This window comes from Pinus tabuliformis, chromosome 7, assembly GCF_031772625.1.
Source record: "Pinus tabuliformis cultivar Carrire ecotype Pingquan chromosome 7, CPIR1, whole genome shotgun sequence".
NCBI lineage: Eukaryota > Viridiplantae > Streptophyta > Pinopsida > Pinales > Pinaceae > Pinus > Pinus tabuliformis.
This window is the reverse complement of record NC_142293.1, coordinates 593,119,412-593,146,658: the sequence shown is the minus strand read 5'-3', so window position 1 is coordinate 593,146,658 and position 27,247 is coordinate 593,119,412. Positions and strand designations below refer to the sequence as shown.

The following is a 27,247-nucleotide window of genomic DNA, read 5'->3' as shown; positions in this document are numbered from 1 at the left end:
ACGGATGCAGATGGAGCGACAGAGGGAGCTACAGTGCAGGAGTCCCAAGACAGCGTGAGGCAGTAGTACGAGATGCATGGAATTGTTGCAGTAGCATAGAGGTCTGAGAGGGAGCACTTGTCAGCGACAGAGGGAGTTTCAGCATCATGGGTATCTCTAGTCTGACAGAGATGTCAGAGTTGGGGGATCATTTACTTACTTCTCAGTAACTGAGTTGCAGTGCAGCAGTTAGCAGTGGCAGTGTTATGGGCAACACGATGCAGCATGATGAGAGGGGTTGCCGTATGGATGTAGCAGTGGCAATGGCAGGGCCATGGGTATCAGTACATGATGCAGCATTGCAAAGGATATTGGGCAGCAGGCCTAGCATCAACACCAAGACCGATGCCAGATGATTAGGGTGATGCTTAGTGAGGAGTATTAGTAGAGCACAGTCCTCGCTAAGAGGGAGTTTTGATTTGGGGTAGCATCAGATGTTCTCTAGCCACGAAAATTGGTGGAGAAGCTAAAGCACATGAGATCTCCAATACCCAGAAATGGTTTGGGCAGATTCTAAACAGTTCGGGAGATATTAAAATAATTAATATTTTTAATGTAGTCCCTAAGTCTAAACTTAGGGAAAATTAAATATTAATGTGAATTAATAAAAAACTGTGTTAGAAGGGTCTAGAAGTCATGGATCAAGCTAGAGCTAATCTTAGCCGTTGATTAGGGACTTAATCTCGGTCTTTGAATTGTCAACGAGAAAAGTATAAGAGGAGGCTTGAGGGTCACTTGGAAAACACACTGAGTTGATCAAGATTTTCATTTTCTGGGGTAGGGCTTGCTGAGGAAGTCGAAAGAGTGATCATAGTTGCTGAGGGGCAGTGAATACAAAAGCAGAAGGGTAGAGATAGTACCAGGAGGATCAGCGCAGAAGCCGGAAGAGAGTGACGCAGAGCCAGCCAGGGCTCACACAGAGGTAGCCAAGAGCTACGCAGTGCCTTAGAGAGCCAGCTTGGGTGACGTAGAGGCTATAAGGGCTGACGCAGTGCCTCCAGAGGCTTCCGCAGGGCGAGCTAGGGTGACGATGGGCCAGAAAGGGCTGACGCAGTCCCTAGAGGCTGACGTTGGGGTTTTCGTGGGGCAAATTGGAGCTGGGAGTTGTCGGAGTGTTTATCCAGGGTTTCAACTGGAACATCTGTCTTCGACTGAGAGGTACTACTGCTGAGATTATTCTTTGTTGGGTTTGTCAGTTTTGGCACCCAGATTGTATTTTGAAACTGCTTAATAATTAAAACCCTCAGATAGCTGCATTGGTTTTCCCACATTGGGTCTTTCTAGGGACATTGGTCCAAAAACAACGGTGTCACTTGTGTGCTTGTTTTTGTTTCCTTCAGTTGATGAGTGTAATGTGTTCAGCATGTACTTGTATTTATTTTCAGTATTTACATGTTAAATAACTTGTTAATTAATCAGAACAAGTAGGAAGAAATAAATCATAAAAGTACATGAAAGGTTTCTAACTATTAGACTTAGAAATTCCAACATCTTGTGACATACTTCCACAAGGGATATTTGTTTTCTTGAGCCTGTTGTCTTTCTAAATTAATTCTTCCCTCAACATTTGAAATTGTTGTTGTAGCCCCACTTACAATTGAGGGAACACTTCCACACCCTAATGAGATTGGAACAGAAGGAGCATCTGCAATGGGGATATTCTTCCCCTTCCTTTGTCCCTTGCCTGCTGCCCTTGATTGAGCCATGATTTCTACAAAAAAATAACGAAAAAATGCACAAACTTGTAAAAAAATGCACATGCAAACTGCCGTAATAAAAATGCAAAAAAATAGAAACAAAATGCACCTACCTGTTGCTTGAATCGCCTCCAAAATGCTCCCAAACTCTTTGCTAGTCGCTCCCACACACCCACAACAAGAGAGATAGAGAAAACTGAGGGAGAAATGACCCAAAACTGGCCTTTATGGGCCGCGCGACACATAATTCAAGGGGACACGTGTCCCAGAATCGGGACACTATGGAATCGTTCCTCGGACACGACCGGACACAAGTGGGACACGATTGAAGGACACGTGTCCTAGAATCGGGACACGATGGACTCGTTCTCCAGACACGACCGGACACGATCGAAGGACACGTGTCCCATTGAATTGTGTCTGATTCCCCCGATTTGGGACACAGAGGGGGTTTTCAACAAATCCAGTTTCTTAGATGCCTTCACTTTGGTATCAAGAATTGAATGCCTTTAGAAGTTAATAGAAGACCAATCCGAGTATTGGTTCATGACAGTAATCATCAATGTGAACTGTGGCACTGAAGATTCACACACCTTCACTACAAAGCCTTGCCTCATGTGAGAAAGATGGTTTCTGGGATGCTCGAGATTCGTGTAGATCATGATGGAGTTTGTCAAGGATGTGCCAATGGAAAACATGTGAAGGGACCATTCCCTTCAAGTAGAAGCAAGACCAATGTAATAATTCAACTTATACATTTTGATCTGTGTGGACCCGTCGGTGACCTCTCTTGGTGGTTACTTGTACTCCATAATATTTTTGGATGACTTCTCCCACAAGACATGGATTTTCTTCTTGAAGAATAAGGACCAAGCATTTGACATGTTCAAGAAATTAAAGGCCCTGGTGGAGAATCAAACAAGGAAGAAGATCAAAATCTTCAGGTCTAACAATGGAGGAGAATTCATTTCAAATGAATTCATTTACTTTTGTAGGAAAACAAGAATCAAGAAGGAGACCATCGTACTATTGAGAAATCTACAGTTAGGGTATTTATTTAATTTGATTTCTCTTTTATCTTTGACATTTTATTGTCATTTATATTCAGACATTATCATCGTTATTTGGTTCTGTTCATCATCAAGACAAATGCCAATAAGAAGATCACAATGCAAACGCAAGAACACCAGATGTAGGCTGCTATCCAGGGCCAAAACCTCTCCTAGAGAGGAAAACCCACAAATATCTCTTCTTATAGAATTTGTTCAATGAAGAATTCCAAGACCATGACCCAAGGCAAAAACCCCAAGTGATGAGCCAGCCAAATCCCAAAGAATATCTATGCACAACAAGACTGAGGAGACGAGACCCTAGTTCCTCCTTCAAAATTCGCATGTGTGAACAAGCAGATACATAATTTTCTTCCTTTCCTCCTTCACTGGCTTGCACAAAAATTCACTCCTTCCCTTCTTCACTGGATCAGATCTCCTCTAATTCTCTCGCTGGATCAGAGATATATTACTTGATGAATGTGTGTACAAATGAGGAGAGCAAATTCCTTTATATAGGCTTTGCTTGAGGATGAATTGGGCCACCTTGGGCCGACTTGAAGAGGGTTGGCTGACTCATCACTTGGAGGCTTCTAGACAATACAATTTACATTTATTATTTTTCTTTCTTGTTACATGAGCCCTCCAAGGGCTAGTACATCATGACCTTGACCTTTTGACTTGTCAACAAGACCCCTAGAGCACTCAATGGGTGCTTTGACCTAGGACCACAACATGATGGGCAAGAAACCCATTTCAATATTAATAATTTTCTTTGACAGCTAATTTTTTTTCTTGTGACAAATACATCAATAATTACATCAATTCATGACTAAGTATAATTTATGAAGACCAAAACTAGTTACATTCAACACTCCCTTTTAACTAGGAAGGTATTCATAAATGACCACAGGTACAAGGACAATACTTTCATTGAATCATTCTCATAAGAAGAGTCAGCTTAGTAAGCCATCTTAAGCATCATCATTATGATCAATATACAACCAGCATTGTCAACATAGCAAGGCCTTAACTAACAAGCTCCATCTCTCCATAGATCAGAGCACAATGTTGGGAGGTTTTATGTGGGACACCACACTGCCTCTTAAGGCACATACCCCATCTGGATGTTCACAAGGTATGTCCTTCTAGGACCATTCCTGTCTTGGATTTTGTCTAGCCCTTCCAACCAGCAGAACCTCAACAAACCTGACCTCCTTGCTTTAGATTCCTATGGCTCCCTTTGTTGCCCTTTCTCACCATACACAAGAATCCTTGATCACTCCTCATATTTATACTTTTCCAAGAGGTGTGAAACTCCAAGTGGTGTGTCCCTTGGTCTTGTTAGCCGACAATAACTAATTTTAAATATTAAATGTCTTTTCCTTGGGTGTAAAACCCCAACAAACAAACAAGAAAGCCCCAAGGGCCTTTCCAAGGGGAAAACCTTCAGAGCTACCGAATTTCAACATATTGCACCTTTTATGTAGGTCACTGTCCTATGCAGAATACTCATGGAGCATGCAACAAAAAGTGCCGAGACCATGATCAAAAGAAAAGACAGGTATTTAGACACCCTTTGTGCAGCATCTACGTTGAATTCTCTTTGTTTGCATGGGACTTTTGAATTGCATTTAACACTACCATTAATAGCCTAACAGAATTCTTCCTAATGTGATTGATCACTTTTGTTTTGGATGCATTTTCAGCCATTCATAGTGAGAATTTTACAACCCATTAAAATAGCTACCTTGAATTTTTCTGGTTAGACCTTGTGAATTTCTTAAGTTTGCAATCAGATAATCAATATTCTATATGGCATATTGTATAGAACTTAAATTTTACTCCCATAACTCACCTCCAGTCTTACGAACAATTGGAATAGCTCCATATCGCATTGCTGTCAATTGAGTTAATCCACATGGTTCAAACACGGACGGAACGAGAATGAAATCTGCACCTGCATATATCTACCATGAATTGAAGATAAGATGCATTGCTCTATCTTTGCAAAATCACAATATACATATGTTATTGTACCCATCAAATTGAAGAAAATAAAGAAATCGCATTACTATTTTTGGCATGGATTGTAGCATTGACAATGTACAAAATTCTTACCAAATGTGAAAGTGGTTCATTATATGTGAGGCAAAGTCTTGCCATATCACCCTTCGTATTGTGTAGCTGATTCGCTAAATTATTGAAGTCATTTTGTATGCGTGGATCTGGAGCCGAGCCAAGCAAAACTATCTGCATCACAATCTCTTTTAGAATCACACATTTCCTAAATAATCTTGGAAGAAGAAAATGAAAAATAGTTGGAACAATGGAGTTGGATATATTTATTGTTTCGCATATTGCTCTAGACTTCCCTGTGTGCTGACCTTATTCCCAAAGTGCGTGCTTTTGTTTGGTTTTTGATTTACAATAGATAACATAGAACCTACAAGATATGGATTACCTGACCACTGCGATCAATTGTGCGCCAAATGCCATGCTTGATCAGATGGACACCCTTTTGTGCAGTCAAGCGAGTTATAATTCCTACCAGTGGTCGATCATCCTGCTTCAAACCCAACCTGCGTTGTAACTCCTCCTTTGCAGTCCGCTTTCCTTCTACAACATTTTCCTTAGTATAAGCCATCTGCAACAGGAGAAATTTCTAATATTTTATGCCTCAAATTCTAATGCGTTGTGATCACTGGAAAAATGTGTGCTGCTTTCAACTTTTCAGTTCGTGCAATAAAACTCCTGCATGATGTGGTTTCAAGAAATACAAGGCAGCTCTAAAACTTCTATATACATAAGGGTTCAAAGGTGATAACTTGGAATTTTCTATAGCAGAAAAAATGCAGGTTCCAAATGTTTGGAAGGGTTTTATCTTTAAAATGCCTCACACTTTTGATTTTCCAATGAAGCATGGAGGAAGGTAGAGGAATTAAAGCAACATCAGAAGAACCATAATATTTTCTCAAAATGGTAACAAACGTAAAATTTCCAAACAAACATGCTTATCATATTCTATCCAGCAATATATTAAGACAAAATATCATATACAGTATGAGATTTTGGAGAAAGGAAATGCCATGCTTCATAATGTATCATTTGTACTTGTAATGATGAAAATATAAATTATATTTGTAAAAGAAAAAATTATTTGAAGCATGCACTTCATGCTTGCAAGAAAAGAAAATATTTATTTGTTTTTATATAACAGAGAAATTTTATAAGGCATGTTCTTCATGACATTATTCAAAACAGGAAAAATGAAAATTTGAAATTTGTATTTGCCTCCAAAAGTGACCAAGTCAGCCCTTCAAGAGATATGTCGGTCTGCCCATTAGAGACACCCATTCACATGATTCGAAGGCTATAAATAGCTCATTCAAACTCCTCCCAAGTGCACTTCAAATTAGCTTGTCTATTTCTGTTCTGAGCGAAGAAAGACAAGGACTACACAGCCGAAAAAAGAAGGAAGAGATTCATTTCTTTTGCTGTCACTCTAGTGATCAGAGACTGAGTTTTGGACGACTTCTGTGGCACACTGCAAAATTTCTGTACCATAAGTGCAAAATCTGAGCCAGAGTTGCAGGACAAATTTTGGCCATCTTGGAGATCTGAAGCAGACCTTGTTGCAGAAACTTTTGTGGATAGAATTGAGGACACTTGTCTTGGATCTTGTGGAGGGTCGACTTGGCTCTTGGTGGATGGTCATCCAGCTGGTCAGTTGACTTTGATGTATCTCTTGTTGCATTGATTCTCTAAGGAAAAGGTCCGCTGGGTTTTTCCCCCTGTAATATCTCCCAATTTTGATTTTTCATTTGAGGAGGTTAGCAGAGCTTGGGGTAGTGCTAAGCATAGCACAATTTTGCAACTTTGACAATGGAAGGAAATCTTGGAGCAAAGGAGATATGAGAAGTATGTCTCACAACCTCGAAGAGGCAATTTGCACTTTTGGGAAGAAAGAGAGAGGAGGAGGTGCAAATTAGTGAGTGGGGGCCACCACAAGAAGCGAGTACGAGTTAGTGAAGAGTGGGGCCACCCAAATGGGAGAGAGGGCCAACAAATAAAAATAAGGGGGAGAGGCTCTCATTTGGCATCTTTGACTATTACACTTTACATTACATCCTATCTTGGAGTTGTTTAGCACAAGCGCTAGAGTGTTGTTTAGCACCAAGAATTCCAAGCGGAATTCCACATTCATTTCAGAGAACTTCGAGTGTCTCCCTAGTGAGGTAATTTGGGAGTCCAATTCAGGGCTTCCTTTGAGCTTACGGTAGGAGATTTACTCAGCTTTGCGCGTTTCCTAGGCATGAAAGGAGTTCATGCCACGTCATTTGAAGTAATTACATTTGGTTGGAGACTTCGAGCTATTCCTCAGACATTCTTCATAGTTGAGGCCGAAATTTTGGAACATTTTGCAGGGCAATGATTGAGGTCAGAATTTGGGATGAATTTCCCCTCACTTTGATAGTGCGCAAAGCTCACTGGCTCAAGTCTGTGCAAGAGTAGGGAGTGGCTTCTTTCCGGGGAAATTTGGGTTGGAGAAATTAGGCATTTTCCAAAAGGGATCTTTGCAGGATTTTGGGAGACTTTCAGTGTCATATTATGGGCATCTTACAACTCTGCCATTCTATGGTGCATTTTCGGCCAGATAGGGAAACTCGCACTTCTTGGGGTCATAGGGGACAGTTGGGACCAACCCAAAGCCTTTATCAGTTTTTGTGGGTATTTAGATAGGAATCTATGGCTGTGATTTCAGAGTGATCCTGGAAGTGTTTAGGCCAGTATTCCCCTTTCTTTCAGCAGTGTGTTTTACTAGTCAACTAGTAATTTGCACCACTTTGTGGGTTTCCTGGAGATCTGGTTTGGGGCCAAACCATCCCTAGATTTTGTTGGCCTTGTCAAGGAAAGGCACCAACTCCCATTTCAGAATTTCCTGAGCACATCTGAGGGCCAATTTCCTATTTCCTTCCAGTAGCAGAGGCAGCGAACTTATGGGTCAACGAAAAGCTTCTGGGTGCAGATTTTCCAACATTTGGGCAACAAAATTACAACCTGGGGTTTGCCTTGCTTGTTGTAGCAAGCTCATGTTCCTCTATTCTTACTTATATTGTACCCGATTCTATTAAAAAATAATAAATTGTCTCAGAGTTTGGGTGCATTTCCTTTTGTGTTATGATATTTGTGTGCATGTTGAAATTTTGACTGTTGTTCATAGTATATGCTCTTGTTATCCACATGATATTTCCATTAGGAATATTACAATTGTATCAAAGCATGATACAATTGATTGGTTAAAGTATGGACATCCCAACAACACAAGAAAGATGGAGTACACAAAGGATCCGAGAAGAAATCCACTAAAATAATGAGAAAATGTTAGAATTAAAAAGAATGTGGGCCTAGTTTTGTAACAGTAAGGGGATAAACCAAGACCACCTTCATCCTTACGACAGAGACACTAGAGGTGCGCACACCATGGGGGTGAAGCCATTTACACTAGGTGGGGAAAGTTGACAAAAATAGGGCACCAAATCTCCTCGAAAGGAGTGGACAGGATAGGGGCAGTTAGAGGGTGAGACCAGGATGCGCTTTTGCTAGTGGAGACCTCACTTTAGAGATTAGGAGCCTGAGGAGGAAGTTGTGCAGGAGGCCAATGACACTAGTGGGTGTTAGGAGGACATAAATCGACCTAGTGTGACTCTAGATCACCACTGTTGGATAGCCCAATGGTGGCGCAGGTTGAGGCATTGGCAGAGAGAGTAAAGCATGCATTTGTCGAGCCATTCATTGGCGAGGTGCTAGTAGGCGCAGAGGTACCCAGAGCCGTGATTGCATTTCTAGACGACAGCCATTTATAGTAGCATGGAGAGCACATGGAGGGGCATGACCTGGATGGGGATGTTATGCAGGATGAGCTATCTATGGAGGGGCAGTCTGTGACTCATGTTTAGCCCATGGTGGAGGAGTACGAGCAGTCACCTTTTGGGCCAACCATCGACGTGAAGCAAGCAGATGCACATGCTATTGGTAGAGCTACAATCCCTGCATATAGTAGTTCTCTTTAGGCCTATATAGATGGGGCTTGCGACATTATTAGGTTACCTCTGCACAATGGAGAGAGGGAGGTAGAGTTACCTAGACAGATCATATGTATTGACCAGGTCGGTGGGACGAGACGATATGAGTTACACAGGGTGCAACGCTCGCATGATGGAGAAACTAAATACGAAATCCCCGCGGATGTTCAGAGGGAGGGAAATACTGGCAATTCTTTCATAGTTATGGGATACTTTATGGGTCTACTATTATTTTCATTTTTATGGCCTTCACGAGTGAAAGGAAAGGTGGTCGAGCCCATAACGCATTATCCCTATAACAGATCTGAAACAGGTGGCTCTCGAAATGGGTCTACCGCATATGGATCTCACTCAGTTGCTGGCAAATGTACCTTGAATAATAGAGCTCGATATTTCTTAATAGACTAGGTAGGTGAATTTATTGCTTGCCCGACCAAATCAAAGTAGGGAAAGGGCGTGTTAGCATGCTCCTCTAAATCATCGCTTTCTTTCTTTATGCTTGTCTAGATTGATAGTTAGAACCAAGGGTGAATGAAGTCGAATGGATGGGAACAAACTTGCCGAGGGATGGATTTGTTACATGGACCAATATTCCTGCAGTTGACCCTTCCCTTGGGGTTGGATGGCGAGAAGTATTGAGTTGGTATCCATTCGAGCAGGCTAGGTGTCAAGATATATCCATGGCCATAGTTCAGCAGGGGTCGTGGGTTAACAAAGGAGCTCCAGGGTTAGATTATTATTGGGATCCAGGTGGGATTCTCCATCACATCATGGAGTTGGTAGGTGATGGTAGTAGCTGTGTGATGGATTTGATGACTGAGTGCACACACACTTCCATATTTCCATCAAAGTCCTGAGCAGCACTAGTGACCAACTGGATTGACAAGGGTGTAGATAGACTCTATGAGTTGTCCTAACATGTTGGCCATGCATGGGATCATAGGATGAGGTTGCATTGGCAGGCCACAAGACGGAGTGTTGTATGGAGATGAGGATTCCCCGCGGATATGTGGGGTGACGGGGTCATTGAGGAGCAACACCATAGTGTCACCACCACAGGTACATGGAGTGATTTGCCTCTCAAATCTGTCAAGGAGGATTAGGATGGGAGGCCTACTCTGTTAGTTTTTGTAGCATCAAATGTGTTCTAGCCTTGAAATTTTGTGGAAGGCTAGAATGCATGAAATCTCCAAAACCCAGAAATCGTTTCTGGAAATTCCAGCTAGAAATGACTTAATTAGGTTATTAGTCAGTTTTTAAATATTTCCTAAGTCTAAACTTAGGGAATATGACTAATTATTTAGAATTAATTAGGTTAAGGTGTGAATGTTCTAGAAACTCACACAAGTCGACTTAAAGTTAATCTTAGCCATCGATTAAGAACTAACCTTGGCCATTGAAGTCTCAATAGGGGATTATAAGGAGTTGATGGGGCTTGGAGAAATCACTTGTGCAGTTCGATTTCATGAGTAGATCAATTTCTCAAGTAGCAACATTTAGTTACCGAAGAGAGAGATAGAGAAATCGAAGCAGTGAGAGAGGGCCAGGGACAATGAAGTTGGAGGAAGGATTCCAGTTCAGCAGAGTGCATTCGTAGAGAGGCAGATGAGCCACAAAGAGGCTGACACAGAGCAATGCAATAACCTCTAGAGGCAAAGTCAATTTTGCTGGGGAGAAGCAGAATTTTAGTGCTAGGCGCTGGGTAGAGATTCTATAAGCTAGGAGAGACATTTTCCCGGACAACAGCTGATCATACAGCTTGAGGAGAAGTTGTTCCGAGCTTAGCGTAGGAGCAACTGCACTAGGGTGACGCAGTGACTACGCAGAGCCAGTTTGGACGACTCAATTTGAGCTGGGGTGAGAGCATAGATTGTTGATTTGGTGTAGCATCGGATGTGTTCTAGCCACGAAAATTGGTGGAGAGGCTAAGGAACGTGTATTAATATAAAATTGTGTTAGAATGGTCCAAAATTCATGGATCAAGCCAGATCTAATCTTAGCTGTTGATTAGGGACTAAATCTCGGCCATTGATTTGTCAACAAGAAAAGTATAAGAGGAGGCTTGAGGGTCACTTAGAGAACACACTGAAAGAGACCAGTCAGTTCAATTTCTGGAGTGGGGTTAGTTGAGAAATTGAACCAGTGGTCTGGTGAGCAGCCAGGAGGCAACAACTATGGAGCAGTGTTAAGTTATGGTATGTTCTATGCTTATAACAGTTTACTTCTTTTTCTTATTATATTCCACCGATTAGCAATCACATGTACATAAAGTAAAGTGCAGATAGAACATCAAACGATCGACAGAAAACAAGCCAAGACAAGAGACACAAGATGTGGCGGCTAGCCAGGGACAAACCCCACAATGTGTGGGGAAACCCTTTGATCAAATCTTCTTTTATCTTCAATAATTCAGCAGAGAGAAATAGTACAATAAATCTGATTCATATCAGCAGTAGCAAACCCTAGATCAGTAGCATCAGCATTAGCGGCTTCATTATCAAACTAGGGCAGACCGTATCTCACAAACCGACAGTCGGATTGACTTCATTCCACCACCAAAAGTTTCAGCTTCCAGAGGAGGTTCAGATGAACCTACAGCGCAGTTCAGATGAGGAGATCTTCTAAGCCACGCAAGTCAATCTTTACTTCTGCAGTTGCAGCTTCAGTTTCAGCAGTTTCCGGCTTCAAACTAGGGCAGTCGATATCTTGCAAACCGTTCGTCGGATTGACTTCATTCCACCACCAAAAGTTGCGGCTTTCAAAGGAGGTTCAGATGAACCTACAGCGCAGTTCCAAAGAGGAGATCTTCTAGGCCACGCAAGTCAATCTTTACTTCTGCAGTTGCAGCTTCAAATTCAACAGCTTCCGGCTTCACATGTGTGAGAGAGAGAGACCCATTTCAGCGCAGTAGAGAAGAGACTCATATCTGCGCAGTAGAGAGATAGAGATGTGATGAGATGAGTGAGTCCAAATGAGGAAAAGTCCTCTTATATTTATACACAACGTTGGTGGGTGAATAGATGCAACTGTTGGGCTTCTGAGCCTACATGAGTTGTAGGTCGGCTTGATAATAATTCCATAATCAAAATAAATTCATATCTCCATGAATACTTATCGGAATTGGATGATCTTTATATCAATCCTACACCTCTCGACGAGAGGAATCTAATAAAAATATTATTAGCCATGAATAAGATGACCCACATGAAGTTTTGCCCTGGTTGCCAATTTTAACACTCCCTCTCAACCATGGAGAACTTCATCTGCAATCTGTCTATCGGTCGTTACTATTCATCCATCAAATGCACTGCCTTGTACAGCCTGACCCTTGCCCTGCTCTGCTCTATTTTGCCTGTTCTGCATTGTCTTGTTCTGCCCTGCACTGATCTGTACTGTTTTGTTCTGTTCTGCTCTGCTCTTGCATTGTTCTGTTCTACTCTGCTTTTGTCCGAATTATGAAGAAGAAGAAATGATCGAGGATGTCTCATACTGACTCAAAGTCAGTCTCAGTGTATGTACCACTGGTCCCAGACCAGTCTCAACCAACCCAAAGTCAGCGTCATAGTGAGTACAACTCCAATGGTCCCAGACCAATATCATCCTCCACTGACTCAAAGTCAGTGTCAGAGTATGTACCACTGATCCCAGACCAGTCTCAACCGACCCGAAGTCAGCGTCATAGTATGGTACAACTCCTACCACTGGTCCCAGACCAGTATCATTGATCCCAGATCAATGGAGGTCATCCTAGCGTAGGGAGTACGGTAGTTACAACGATGCGTCCATCGGTACTACTATGGTCCCTAACTTCATTTCCCTGCTCATTAATCAGATGAGAGGTACTTCCCATGAGTCCCAGACTGCATGGGTAGGATGCCTCGATAGCAGAACTAATCAATCCTGTCCTCACAGGAGAACACATCAATCCTGCTATAATTGCCATGGAGAACACATCAATCCAGGCCTCACAGGAGAACACATCAATCCTGCTACAATTGCCATGGAGAACACATCAATCCAGGCCGCCATGGAGAACACATCAATCCAGGCCTCACAGGAGAACACATCAATCCTGCTACACAGGAGAGCGAATCATCCTGTTCCACAAGAGAGCGAATCATCTTGTCCCACAAGAGAGCGAATCATCTTGTTCCAGTGTGCACCACCAGGGGAGGGTGAGTCACCCTGTGGTCGTATGTTGCTCTAGTAATAACCGCAAGCCCTCAGAGCTCCCAGAGCTCAATGTATGCAACATGCAGGACCCTTGTACAAGGGTTTCTTACCGACTCCAAGTCGTTTGGGAAAATCACAGATTAGATCTTTCCTCGGGGCTTTGAGAAAGTGTATCAACCTGTACATCATCTTAATGCGATGGAGCCTCCTTGCTCATCAACTTACCATATCCAAGATGATGTCTATCTGCTGGAGCAATCGACGAATACGGGATTCCTCAATAATCAAATCCCACCTCTGGTTGTTATAGAGAATCACAGTGGTATCCAATGTAAATCCAAACAGCTCTCTGAAGAGCTTTCGCAACCAGACTACCTCACACGAGGTTATGCTAGCAACAATATATCCTGCTTCGGCGGTGCTCAAAGCCACCGACTTCTGCTTCCTGCTCATCCAGGATATCGAAGCAGATCCCAAGGTGAAACAGCGCCCGGAAGTGCTCTTACGGTCCACCACACTGCCTACCCAATCAACATCAGTATATCCAAGTAGTCTCACATCTCCGGCAGTGTATCTTAATCCATGAGAGATTGTGTCCTGAAGACATCTCAAAAGATTCCTGGCATCTATCCAGTGAGGCTCAACCAAATATGAGCTCACAATGCTAACTGCAAAACATATGTTCGGACGGAGGTTCACCAAGAACATCATTGCAAATGAGTTTTTGAAACTCAGAGGCATTTCCCAAGTCTGGTCCGACATCACTACCATATAACTTCTAAAAGTTAAGATCCTTGAGGTAGTCACAGGCTTGCAGTCCATCATACCAAATCTTTCCAATATCTTTACCACATATTTCCCTTGGGTTCTGCCATACTTCAAGTCCTAGGAAGTAGTGCATCAGTCCTAGGTCTTTCATTTCAAATTCAGAGGCCAGCTCGCTCTTACATTTGTGAATGAGAGGGTCTGCACCTGTTAGAAAGAGGTCATCCACATACAACACCAGTATGAGAGGCTTGTCATCTTCAACCTTAAAGTAAAGGTTAGTATCGGCTTCACTCCTAGTGAATCCCAACTTCATCAAGTAGCTATCGATCCTCTCATACCATGCTCGGGGTGCTTGCTTCAGCCCATAGAGAGCTTTCTTCAACCTGCATACATGAGATTTTCGATCATAAATCTCAAATCCTTCGGGTTGCTCCACGTAGACCTCTTCTTTGATCGAGCCATGCAGGAACGCAGTCTTGACATCCATCTGATGTAGGTTCCATCCTTGTGAAGCGGCAAGGGCTATGATCGAGCGGATGGTCGTATATCTGGCAACAGGTGCAAATATCTCATCATAGTCTATACCTTCCTTTTGGGAGAAACCTCGAGCAACAAAACGAGCCTTATACTTTTCCGTGCTTCCATCTGCTGCATGCTTGATCTTGTAAAGCCATTTGGAAGTAACAACAGTCTTGTCCTGGGGTCTGGGAACTACTTCCCAAACATCATACTTTATGATAGACTCATATTCTTCGGTCATAGCATCCTTCCATACTTGATGCTTGACGGCATCTGAGAATGACGAAGGCTCATTTTGTATGATTGTGCTCATGATGGTCAGGTATCCCTGATACCTGTTAAGTTTCTTACTTTGACGGAAGGTTCCTCAGGGTGCAGCATGTCCTTCAGCATCATCAAGTAACCCCTTAAGCCATGAAGGCCTCTTCCTAGAAGAGGAAGGCTCATGTGGATGGGGATCAACCGGATCCATGGGTTCTTCTACATCAGGCATTGATTCATCATCCTTTTCTTTCAGTTCCCTGGTGTCGGCTTCTTGAGAGCTACTCAAAGTTAGCAGATTGTCCACCTTGCTGAGAGCCATATCTTCGTCAAAGGTGACATCATGACTAATTATAGCCTTTAGTATTTTCACCATAGCCCACGAAAATTCCCTTCTTTCCAGATGCTCCCAATTTATTTCTTTTCTCTCTCGGCACATGAAAGTATACAGGGCTTCCAAAAATTTTAAAATGAGAAACATCAGGTTTCTTACCGGTGAATTTTTCTTCAGGAGTCTTGGAACCCAATGCTTGATGAGGGCATCAATTTTGTACATATACGACGGTGATTGTAGTTTCAGCCCATAGAAACATCAGAAGTCTTTGATCATGTAGCATGGCCCAGACATCTTCCATCATTGTGCGGTTCTTCCTTCCCACCACACCATTCTGCTCAGGAGTATGTGGTGTAGTAGTCTCCCTCTTAATGCCAACCTCAGGTATGCCTGAGTGAATCAATTGTAATATATCAGAGGTCTTGCTTTGGCTTGAGGGGAATGGTCCCCTTTTGAGCTTTCCTTCAGCACATCCTGGACATACACCTTCATTCTCTATTCAGAATTCGGGCATCCCTATCACCATTTGTCTTACACCGAGTATAGCTTTATAATGAAGGTGGGCAAACCTCTGATGCCAAAGTTCGGACTGAAGAGATGTGTCATAAGACATGACACCTAGCAGACTTCCATCGACCTGATATAATGAATCAACACTAAACCCAAGAGTAAAGGCATCTTTAACATTATTTTTCCATATACATACCTTGCCATCGCTGAAGGTTACCTTGTAGCCTTTGTCTTCCGTTCCCGAGATGGACACTAGGTTCTTTTTGAGGTCAGGTGCATTTAATACATCTGGAATTTCTGGCCTTCTTGAATGCTTGTCCTCTTCCTTGATTCCTAGCTCTCCTCTTACCTTTGCTGTTGAATTTGTCATTCCTTTGATTGCCATCAGAGGGATTTTGATCATCGTCCTAGAGTGAGTCCTTTCTATCAGGGCACTCCCTTGCATAGTGACTTGCTTTATCGCAAATGTAACATCGTCATTTTCTTCTAGCCTTAGGTCCAGCCTTTCCTTTTGATTTAGTCCCGGAATTATTTCTTTTCTTTGCATGAAAAGAAAAGGCAGCAGGAGGACCTTTAGGCAAGGGCATTTCCTGCTCTTCTACCCTTGTTTGTTCTTGAATGCATCTAGCCATTAATTCCTCGAAACTAGGAATTACATTATTGTTCAGAAGAGTAGTCCTGAACACATACCATTCAGATGGTAATCCTCCGAGAGTTGTGAGTGCCATTTCTCTGTCAGTAATGGTTTCCCCAATAGATAGGAGATCGTTCTTGATATCGGTGATTCTTAAGAAGTATGGTTGCATACTTTCATCTTTACCCTTCTTGATTTCCCTCAGCTTATTTCTAAAAAACAAAACTTGATTTGCATCATTAACTTTAAATAAACTCACCAGTCTGTCGTAGATTTCCTTGGAGGTGTCTAGATCAGAGATGTAGGCCACCAAGCCTTGTCGATAGAGTTCCGGATGATCTTCTTTGTTTTGACTTCTCCATTTTTCCATTTGTTCCAGGCAGCAGCAGATGCATTTGATGAAGGCTCAACAATATTGCCTCTTACATGGTCCAGCACTCCTTGATCTTCAAGGGTTAGATCGATAGACATCTTTCATCCGTGATAGTCAGCTTTCTCACGGAGCTTGTCTTCGGCAGGAAAGAGTGTTGAGGACCCCATAGTTCTTTTAGGATAGCCTTGCCAATATTCTCTTCGATGATTGCTCTTGCTCTTGCTCGGGCTTTGTCTTCACCTCAACTCTGATACCATGTTAAGTTATGGTATGTTCTATGCTTATAACAGTTTACTTCTTTTTCTTATTATATTCCACCGATTAGCAATCACATGTACATAAAGTAAAGTGCAGATAGAACATTAAACGATCAACAGAAAACAAGCCAAGACAAGAGACACAAGATGTGGCGGCTAGCCAGGGACAAACCCCACAATGTGTGGGGAAACCCTTTGATCAAATCTTCTTTTATCTTCAATAATTCAGCAGAGAGAAATAGTACAATAAATCTGATTCATATCAGCAATAGAAAACCCTAGATCAGTAGCATCAGCATTAGCGGCTTCATTATCAAACTAGGGCAAACCGTATCTCACAAACCGACAGTCGGATTGACTTCATTCCACCACCAAAAGTTTCGGCTTCCAGAGGAGGTTCAGATGAACCTACAGCGCAGTTCAGATGAGGAGATCTTCTAGGCCACGCAAGTCAATCTTTACTTCTGCAGTTGCAGCTTCAGTTTCAGCAGTTTCCGGCTTCAAACTAGGGCAGTCAATATCTTGCAAACCGTTCGTCAGATTGACTTCATTCCACCACCAAAAGTTGCGGCTTTCAAAGGAGGTTCAGATGAACCTACAGCGCAGCTCCAAGAGGAGATCTTCTAGGCCATGCAAGTCAATCTTTACTTCTGCAGTTGCAGCTTCAAATTCAACAGCTTCCGGCTTCACATGTGTGAGAGAGAGAGACCCATTTCAGCGCAGTAGAGAAGAGACTCATATCTACGCAGTAGAGAGAGAGAGATGTGATGAGATGAGTGAGTCCAAATGAGGAAAATTCCTCTTATATTTATACACAACGTTGGTAGGTGAATAGATGCGACTGTTGGGCTTCTGAGCCTACATGAGTTGTAGGTCGGCTTGATAATAATTCCATAATCAAAATAAATTCATATCTCCATGAATACTTATCGGAATTGGATGATCTTTATATCAATCCTACACCTCTCGATGAGAGGAATCTAATAAAAATATTATTAGCCATGAATAAGATGACCCACATGAAGTTTTGCCCTGGTTGCCAATTTTAACAAGCAGAGAGGCGGGATCAACCACTAGAGATCAGAGCTGAGGCCGGAGAGGCAGACACAGGGATTTTCAGGCAGACGCAGAGGCAGCAGAACACTATGCAGTCACTTGCTGGGCCTGTGTGAGTGACGCAGAGAGGCCCAGGGCTGACGCAGAGGTCAGCCGGGCTGACGCAGAGGTCAGTCGGGCTGACGCTGGGATTGGGCGAAGTGTTGGAGAATTATTTCTCTCTGTGGGTAAGCCAATTTGGCACCCTGTTGTACATAAAAATTGTTGAATAATAAAATCCTCCCTTGCTGCACCGGTTTTCCCACATTGGGTGTTTCCGGGGACTATTGTCCAAAATATCTGTGTCAATGTGTTAATGCTTGTGCATATGTTTGTTTCTATATTATGGTGTGATATCTGCAACAGTATTTATTTTAATGTTTATTGAAGTAATTTCATAAATAACTTATTGTGGAATAAGTAGGAAAAATAAATCAGTTGCTGCAATGATAGAATTTTCACATGTTATAAGAGCAAGTAATCAGAGACAGAAAGGGAAAATCAGTATGGGTCGAGACCACGATGCAGAGGCATCCACGTCAGGGGACTCGCACAGATTTTCAGAAGATTGCACAAGAGAAAGAGATTTTGATTTCTCTATGTTGGCTTCCAGGCTGGAAGAAGTGGCGTGTATGACTAGTGTCGCATCATCAGAAGTATGGTATATAGATAGTGGATATTCGTGGCATATGACAGGAATCAAGGAGTGTTTCTCAAGATATCGAGAAGAGAAGATAAACTTTCAGATCACCATGGGGAACAAGACAAAGTGTACTCCAGTAGGGAAGGGTACCATAGTTTTTCAAATAGAATCAGGAGAACAGTTCTGTGCTACAAATGTACAGCATGTACTACGATTGGGGATGAACTTACTTTCTGTGTCGCAACTACAAGGCAAGGGCTATGACGTCTACTTCATCAAAGAGAAGGTATACGTCAAACACCTGAGTTGGAAAAAGAAAGTGCAGATCGGGATCAAAAGTAATCAGTTGTATAAATTGCAACTAGAATCACCAATGGCACTAATAGGCAGTCATGGAGACAAGCACTCGAACGAACGATGGCACAGAAGAATGGGTCACTTGCACCATGGAGCTCTAAGAATTCTCAAGAGCACTGTAACAGGAGTTCTGGATTTGAGTATGAAATGAGATGATGTATGCAGGGGATATGTTCTAGGAAAGTATGCCAAGGCAACATTTCCTAGGAGCAAACACAGGGCCAAGAGTGTACTAGGATTGATACACTCTGATATCTACAGACCTATGTCCGTAAAAGCTCTCAGTAGTGTCGAGTATTTCCTTACCTTCACTGATGACCACTCAAGGAGAACTTGAATTTATTTTTTGAAAACCAAGGATGAGGTTTTTTGTCGATTCAAGGAGTGCAAGGCTTTAGTGGAGAATCTGACTGGGAAGAAAATAAAAGTTTTGTGCTCAGATAATGGTGGAGAATATGTCGACAAAGACTATTGTAGAAGCAACTAGGGCCATGATGTATGATCAGGATATGCCAAAATCCCTGTGGGCAGAAGCATGCAACACAACAGTCTATGTTCAGAACAGGACTCCTCATCGGGCAGTGGGCAAGATTACTCCAGAGAAAGTCTTCACAAGGAAGACACCTGAAGTTAGTCATATCAAGATATTTGGGAATCTAGCATATTGCCGCATACCCGAAGAAAAGAGGAAGAAGCTGGATTAGACTGCGGAAAAGCGATATCTGGTAGGATATAGCGAGAACGCTAAGGTATACAGAATCTATCTTCCAGGAAGCGGGAAGGTAGTAGTACAACAAGATGTAAAGTTCATGGAGGATAGGGCTTTCAGAAGATCTCGTGAGATGCCTTCCGAGGAGCAGTCGAAAGAGGAGTCGTTGGTTAAGCCTCTTTAACCAACAAAAGTAAAGAATTCTTCCTCAGGACAGGAAGATTCTCAGGATGAGGAGGAGGAGCGAACAGAAGCACTTGTTGGCAGAGGAAGAACTAGCAGGGAACTTCGTCATATTTTGCGAGATGTAGAGGACTTCATCGGTGCACCAAGAAACAATAAGAGGGAGTGAAAACAGCTAGATAGATATCAGGCATTAGTAGCTCAAGATGGAGAGCCTGTCAGTTTCAAGGAGGCAGCGCAACATCAGGTTTGGCTAGATGTGTTGGTAGAGGAATACAAATCCATAATGGTAAATGATGTCTGGGAGGTGGTGCCAAGACCTCAAGACAGATCAGTGGTAGGTTCAAGATGGATCTACAAGATCAAAATTCAAATACATTGCAGATGGCAGTGTTGAGAAATACAAGGCCAGGTTTGTGGCCAAGGGGTATGCTCAAAAGGAAGGGATTGACTATGAAGAGACCTTCGCCCCGGTAGCTAGGTATACATCTATCAGGACGGTGATATCTCTTGCAGCCCAGATGGGATGGGAAACCCATCGATGGACGTCAAAACGGCATTTCTGAACGGGGTAATAGAAGAGGAGGTATACATTGAACAACTAGAGGGCTTTGAAACTCATGAGAATAAGTCTCATGTATGCAGATTGAAGAAAGCCTTGTATGGGTTGAAACAAGCACCGAGAGCATGGTATGGTCGAATAGATGGCTAATTGCAGAAGATGGGGTTTGTCAAGAGTGACGCAGATCTAAATCTCTACTATTTGGTTGTAGAGAACGAGCCGCTAATATTAGTATTGTATGTGAATGATCTCTTTCTAACAGGATCATCCAGACTCATTGGGGACTACAAGAAGAATCTAGCCACAAAATTCGATATGAAGGATTTGGGGCAAATGCACTACTTCCTAGAGTTGGAAGTTTGGCAGCAGAAGGGAGAAATCTTCCTTGGGCAAGGGAGGTATGCTACAGAAATCCTGAAAAGATTCAGGATGGAGAACTGTAGACCTATGGCTACGCCAATGATCACCAACTGGAAGAAGATTGATGCATCAGAAGACAAGGATGTCGATCCCACCCTATGCACGCAGCTCATAGGGTCCCTGATGTATTTGGTCAATACTAAGCCAGACATTTGCTACTCTGTCAACACCCTCAGTCAATTCATGGTGGAACCAAAGAGGTCGCACTGGGTAGCAACCAAACATGTTCACAGCTATTTAAAGGGAACAGTTGATTATGGACTCTTGTACACCAGGAATAAGGATATCAAATTGAGTGGATTTACTGATGCAAATTGGGCAGGAAGTTCAGTGGATCAGAAAAGTACCTTTGGGTACTGTTTCAACGTTGGATCAAGAATGACCTCCTAGTGTAGTAGGAAACAGAAATTCGTGGCTCTAAGCTCATCTGAGGCAAAATATATGGCGGTAAGCACAGTTTCATGTGCGGCCATATGGCTTAGAAAACTACTTGTGAACCTATTCAAAAGGAATATGGAGGCGACCAGGGTCATGTGTGATAATAAAAGTTGCATCAAGCTCTCTGATAATCCAGTGTTTCATGATAGGTCGAAGCATATTGATATCCTGTGTCACTTTGTCAGGGACTGTGTCCAACGAGGCATTGTACAATTGAGCTACACTCCTACAGGAGAACAGGTGGCGGAAATCCTCACCAAGGCCCTTGGAAGGACAAAATTTGACTACTTTAGGGAAAAGATGGGGATGGTAAAGAACTCGTTTCAGTAGCAGAAATGGGAGTGATAACTGCAAGGATGCAAAGGGAGTTGCAGTGCAGATGCAGTGTTGGGAGAAAGGACCAGCAGCAGCATAGATGTAGAGGGAGTTGTCATACAGATGCAGCAGTGGCAGTGGTAGAGCCATGGGCAGCAGTACAGGATGCAGCAGTGCAGAGGATGTTGGGCAGGGAGGCTTAGCATCAGCACAGGGATCGATGCCGGATGATCAGGGTGATACTCAATGAGGAGTATTACTATAGCACAGTCCTCGCTAAGAGGGAGTGTTGATTTGGGGTAGCATTGAATGTGCTCTACCCACGAAAATTGGTGGAGAGGCTAAGGCACATGAGATCTCCAATACCCAAAAAGGGTTTGGGCAAATTCTAAACAGTTTGGGAGATATTAAAATAATTAATATTTTTAATGGAGTCACTAAGTCCAAACCTAGGGAAAATAAAATATTAATGTGTATTAGTATAAAACTGTGTTAGAATGGTCCAAAAGGCATGGATCAAACCAGATCTAATCTTAATCGTTGATTAGGGACTTAATCTCGGCCATTGATTTGTCAACAAGAAAAGTATAAGAAGAGGCTTGAGGGTCACTTGGAGAACACATTGAGGGAGACTAGTCAGTTCAATTTCTGGAGCTGGGTTAGCTAAGAAATTGAACCAGTAGTTTGGTGAGCAGTTAGGAGGCAGCAAGTATGGAGCAGAGAGGCGGGATCAGCCACTGGAGATCAGCACTGAGGTAGGAGAGGCAGACACAGAGGCAGCAGAACACTGCGCAGTCACTTGCTGGGCCTGCATGAGTGACACAGAGAGGCCCATGGCTGACGCAGTCAAGCAGGGGCTAACGCAGAGGGTTTGAGAGCCATGCAGAGGTCAGCCAGGATGATGCTGGGATTGGGAGAAGTGCTGGAGAATTATTTCTCTCTGTGGGTAAGCTAGTTTGGCACCCTGTTGTATAGAAAAATTGTTGAATAATAAAATCCTCCCTTGCTGCACCGGTTTTCCCACATTGGGTTTTTCCGGGCACTGTTTTCCAAAATATCTATGTCAATGTGTTAATGCTTGTGCATATGTTTGTTTCTATATTATGGTGTGATATCTGAAACAATATTTATTTTAATGTTTATTGAAGTAATTGCATAAATAACTTATTGTGGAATAAGTAGGAAAAATAAATTAGTTGCTGCAGTGATAGAATTTTCACACGGATTTGCGTGTGGAGTGAGGAAATTCCTCACTAGATTTTTCTTGCCAATTTTTCTTTGTAAGATTGCCAGTTTCGGCATCTAGTTGTACTCAGATTATTTCACTGTTGCTTAATAATAAAACCCTTAGCTGCTGCACCAGGTTTCCCGATTTGGGTTTTTCCGAGGACATTGGTCTAAAAATAACTATGTTATTTTGTGTGCGCTAGTATTTCTTCCAATGTTTATTTCTTCCGCAGTTTATTTCTCTAAGTGGCAGTGTGATTGATTCAGTATCTGCTGTAGCAAATAATAAATAAATTGTTAAAATTAATTTAACAATTAGGATAATTATTTCCAGTTGTTGTAATAGGATTCGGGTTTGTCGAATTTTCACACACTCACCTGTAGTTACGGATATGTGATAGTGGGGATGACGATATTGACAGGATGCAGGTTGATGCATGTTGACTTAGTTTTAGACCATGACATCCAGCGGTGCACAGAGATGTGCAACTAGGTGCAGTGGTATTCCAAGGGGCACGAGGATACATGTGTTGGATGGTGTTGCCATTGATGTCAACCCTGGGAACTGACTTTGACAAAAACACCTGTCATTGATGTCAAACAATTAATGAACACTTCTTATTAATTGTGTGGATTACATGAAGTTGGAAGCTCCACTCTTGGATGGTTAAAAACCCTAAGTTCTAGGCTTGGGTTCCCTAGTCAATGGATATACCCCGAACTTGTCAAAATTGTTTGAAGTGGAAAATCAATAAGTTTGTCCTAGAGATCCACGTCATTGGATTCTCCTTGTCGAGATGTTTCTGGTGGTAAGTGGTACACCCCGAGAGGCCTCCCGGTTTGAGAGATATTCATTTGAAGTTGAAGACCCTAGTTTATGGGCTAAAACACTAAGGGGTGGTGACATGGCATACTTTTATTAGTTGTTATGCACTAAATATCACACATGAGGTTTTCTTGCCATGTTTCAAGGAGTAATCATCTTGAGGTAGGGAATAAAAATATGTTGCACCCATGAGAAGTACCCCACAATTTAAAAGACTAAATCCCTCACCATAAAGTCTAGCGGTCGTCTTACTTAGGGATTAAGGTAACCTATTTTTATTAGATATGTCAACATTATTAAAGGATGTTTTAGACACTAAAGTCTCCTTCAACGTTCACCTCAAAAGCCCCTCCACATATTATAAAAGGAGACTTAATGTACTCCCAAAAGACACAAAAAATCTCAACGAACTAATGTAATTCTCCTCTGAAATTATTTGGCCTACCTGAGGCAAAGGACAACGAAAAAGTTCAAAAGTTAAGGTTTATACTCTTGTTTTTTAAATTGGTTTTGGAGGTTCGTTATTGCAGGTCACTTTATGAGAAGAGAAGTGAAGGTCTAGGGTATAAGAAATTGATTGATGAACATCCATTTCTGCCATATACACTTGCTATAACTATTCCACACTCATCTAGGGCACACAAAACTACAGAACTTTGGTCCCTACAACAATTACAAACTAGGGGTTTTTGCATTGGATTTTTTATTTCTCCTTTGGATTTGGGTGACTCGCATGGGCATAGTTTCACTGTAGGAGCATGCCCTATATTGCAAACCTTCATCCCTCTTCTAGGGCACAAAATTCAGGGTTTGAGTTCAGGGTTTATACACCTTTTACTTTTTTGGATTGGGATTCGTTTAAGATATTTTGTTTTGCAGGAACAAGCCCTTGATTGCAACCCAATACTGTTCTATCCTCAGCTCTCATTAGGGCTTAACTTCAGAAGCTTGGATCTGTGTTTTTTGAGGTCATCACCTGAGTTTGTCTGCAAACCTCAGCCTTGAACAGCAGTGTCAAAAATAAGGTTTTTGCAATTGGATTTTGTATTGTTTTTCTATTTGGACTTTGGGATTCGTTTATGGCATTTCTCTTGTAGATTTCAAGTCTAGCCCTACTTAGTGAACATCCCTCGTAGGGATCATTCCAAGCACAAACAAGGTCCAGATTATAGCCTAGACTCGGTCCTCCAATTAGAACATAACTTGTGCATAAGAAAATGGTGATTACATGATTGTTGAAGTGTGGACCTGTTAATGAGAAAACAGTGAGAAGGATTAGCATTCATTACAGGCCTAAGGCTTTCGCTTTTGTCGATTGATGAAGTGATCTTCATGCAGGGCATCCTTCTAGGTCTATGGCTAATTTGAAGGAAGCAAGAGCCTCCACAATAGACAAGGGTTGTAACTTGACTTTAAGACTTAAGCAGAGTGTGATATCTTCATAACCAAAGATCTGCATCTGAAGAAGATAGGAAGCTTTATCACCTACAACAAAGTGTGAATTGGATCTTGATCATTTACAGCAGTGAGGCAGTTTGACATTGTTGTGGTTATTACGTCCAAGGAAGTAAACAGTGGCATCTACAACAGTATAGTGTTATCATCAAGGCAGAGCAGTTGCAACATCAAGGGCATCAGCTATTCATTAACAAGGATACTACAGTGAGAGAGTGTGTAATAGTGACGTTGATTTGTTACAGGCTTGATGATCAGTGACTCTTGTGTGATATAGTGTTTTTGACTCGACATATAGGCTTGACAAGTGATATTGTGTGTACCTACAGTGACCTCAGTTAATAAAGGATTAGCAGTCATTTGAATTGGCAATCTATGACATACAGAACCTTGTTGACTACAGCGATAAGAGCTACCTTATTGATAGAACTATTATAGTGATATAGTATGTTGGCCTAATCGACAGTGACTTGACACATTAACTTAGTCTATAGATCTGACCTATTGACTTGACACCTAGACAAGATATATTGACTAGACACATAGACCTGACATATAGGCATAAAACTTTACAGTGAGTTGACACTTAGATTGGACAACTCTGACTTAACATGACTAAGCAGTGAAACAAGGATAGCAGCATTACATGATGATAATCTGGAAGGTACTTCATACCTACATCTGAGCAGCCATACAACATGCTGGTAGCCCTCGTTGGGCAGAGTTTGAGAACATTGCAAGCAGGTCATAGGGATGACCTGAGGCCCCTGGGTTTGATCCATCATTTGACAACAGTGCCTGACACTAGCAGCAGTATAATCAGTTTGGTACAGTAATGTGGGTTGACTGCTTCGTGATCTTCTGAATGCATATTCATACATGAGCAGTACAGTACAGTGCAGCAACAGCAGTGATAGTGTGTTGTGCAGTTGATGTGACAACGTTGATAGTCAGGGTTAGATATACAGTGGTTGAGCAGTATTGTGCAGTGATCAATGTGAGCATCATTCTGTATTGATCAGGTTGTGCAGAGATCAAGTCGAGCAATATTGTGCAATGATCAGGCTGAGCAGTATAACGCAGTGATCAGTTTGAGAAGTGTTGTGCAGAGATTACTTAGAGCAGTGTTGTACAGTGATGATGCCTACATACTGAGCAGAGCAGCATTATCTTCATTACGAGCTTTCCAATATTGATTCAGAGCACAGGGGGATCCAGTGTCAAAATTGTGAAACGTGATCTGCCGGCTCTTCAGGGTGGCAAGGTGGCCATTGTCCCAAATTGTTGTTGTGTGCTCTAGCTTTAGCCTAAATAGTAAATACTAGGCCTGCTAGTTTGTACAGCAACAATATCTTTGTTGTTGGTTGTTTTGAAACAAAAACAGGGCACTTCAACAGTTGCTTACAACTTGGTACATAGTGTTGTCAAACAATGTGAAGGAAAGCCAAAACTTCAATTGTTTAATGAGGAGCTGGTAAAGAAAGAAGAAAGTGTTGAGGAGATTTGTGTGGGTGCAAATTATTTCTAATTTACAGATGCCATCACACATGAGGATGTTATTAGTGTGAAGTCTACGGTCATAGATTGCAGTACCACCTCATCGGTCTCTTCTATTAGAAAATTGAATATGGGCAGCATTTAATGTGAAAATTTCTGAATCTACACATCAGAAATCCTACTACAATCACTGGTTTATCATCTCCTAGTTTTTACATTCAACAAGTTATTTAATAATGTACACAACAATGAAAACACTATTGCAAACTACACATACATACAGATCATGAACTGAAAATAGAACGAGACAAATACACAAGAGACACCGTTATTTTTGGACAAACGTCACCTGAAAACCCAATGAGGGAAAACTGGTGCAACAACTCTGAGGGTTTTCTATTATTAAGCAGTGGTTCTTAATACAACTCTGGATGCCCTCTCAGCAATCCAGTTACAGAGATCAAAATATACTGGCAGAAACCTAAGTGAGATTACCTCACTTCACTCGGTAAAATCTCTCTGTTCCAGCAACTATACTAGCCAGGGTTGCAGGAATCGCCCCCCCCCCCCCGGATCCTAACCCGGAACCGCAACCCGTGCGGAAGCGTTCCGGAATCTCCACAGGAATCGCGATTCCGAAATTGAGGTTGCGCGCTTCCATGTTTTTTATACGATTCCTGCCAATGAGGTTGCGTTGCCCCCGGAATCGCGCTTCGGCATGCGGTTCTGGCAAGAGGTGGCGCCACGCAACCTGCCCGGAAGCGCACGCCACCCGGGCGCAACCCGCACGCAACCCGCGGATAACATATTTTTTTTTTAA

The 27,247-nt window shown here is 42.2% G+C and overlaps 1 protein-coding gene across 3 annotated transcripts in view; it reads right to left on the bottom strand.

Moving 5' to 3' along the window:
* Window positions 1–27,247, bottom strand: part of SS3 (starch synthase 3) — a 549,711-nt gene that overhangs the window by 127,626 nt on the left and 394,838 nt on the right. For all 3 annotated transcript variants that reach the window (XM_089458559.1, XM_089458560.1, XM_089458558.1), the window contains 3 exons: window positions 5,250–5,432; window positions 4,907–5,038; window positions 4,644–4,755 (listed from right to left, as the gene is read on the bottom strand). In XM_089458559.1, coding sequence (XP_089314685.1) covers window positions 4,644–4,755; window positions 4,907–5,038; window positions 5,250–5,432 — 427 coding nt within the window. The remainder of the gene's footprint in view (window positions 1–4,643; window positions 4,756–4,906; window positions 5,039–5,249; window positions 5,433–27,247) is intronic.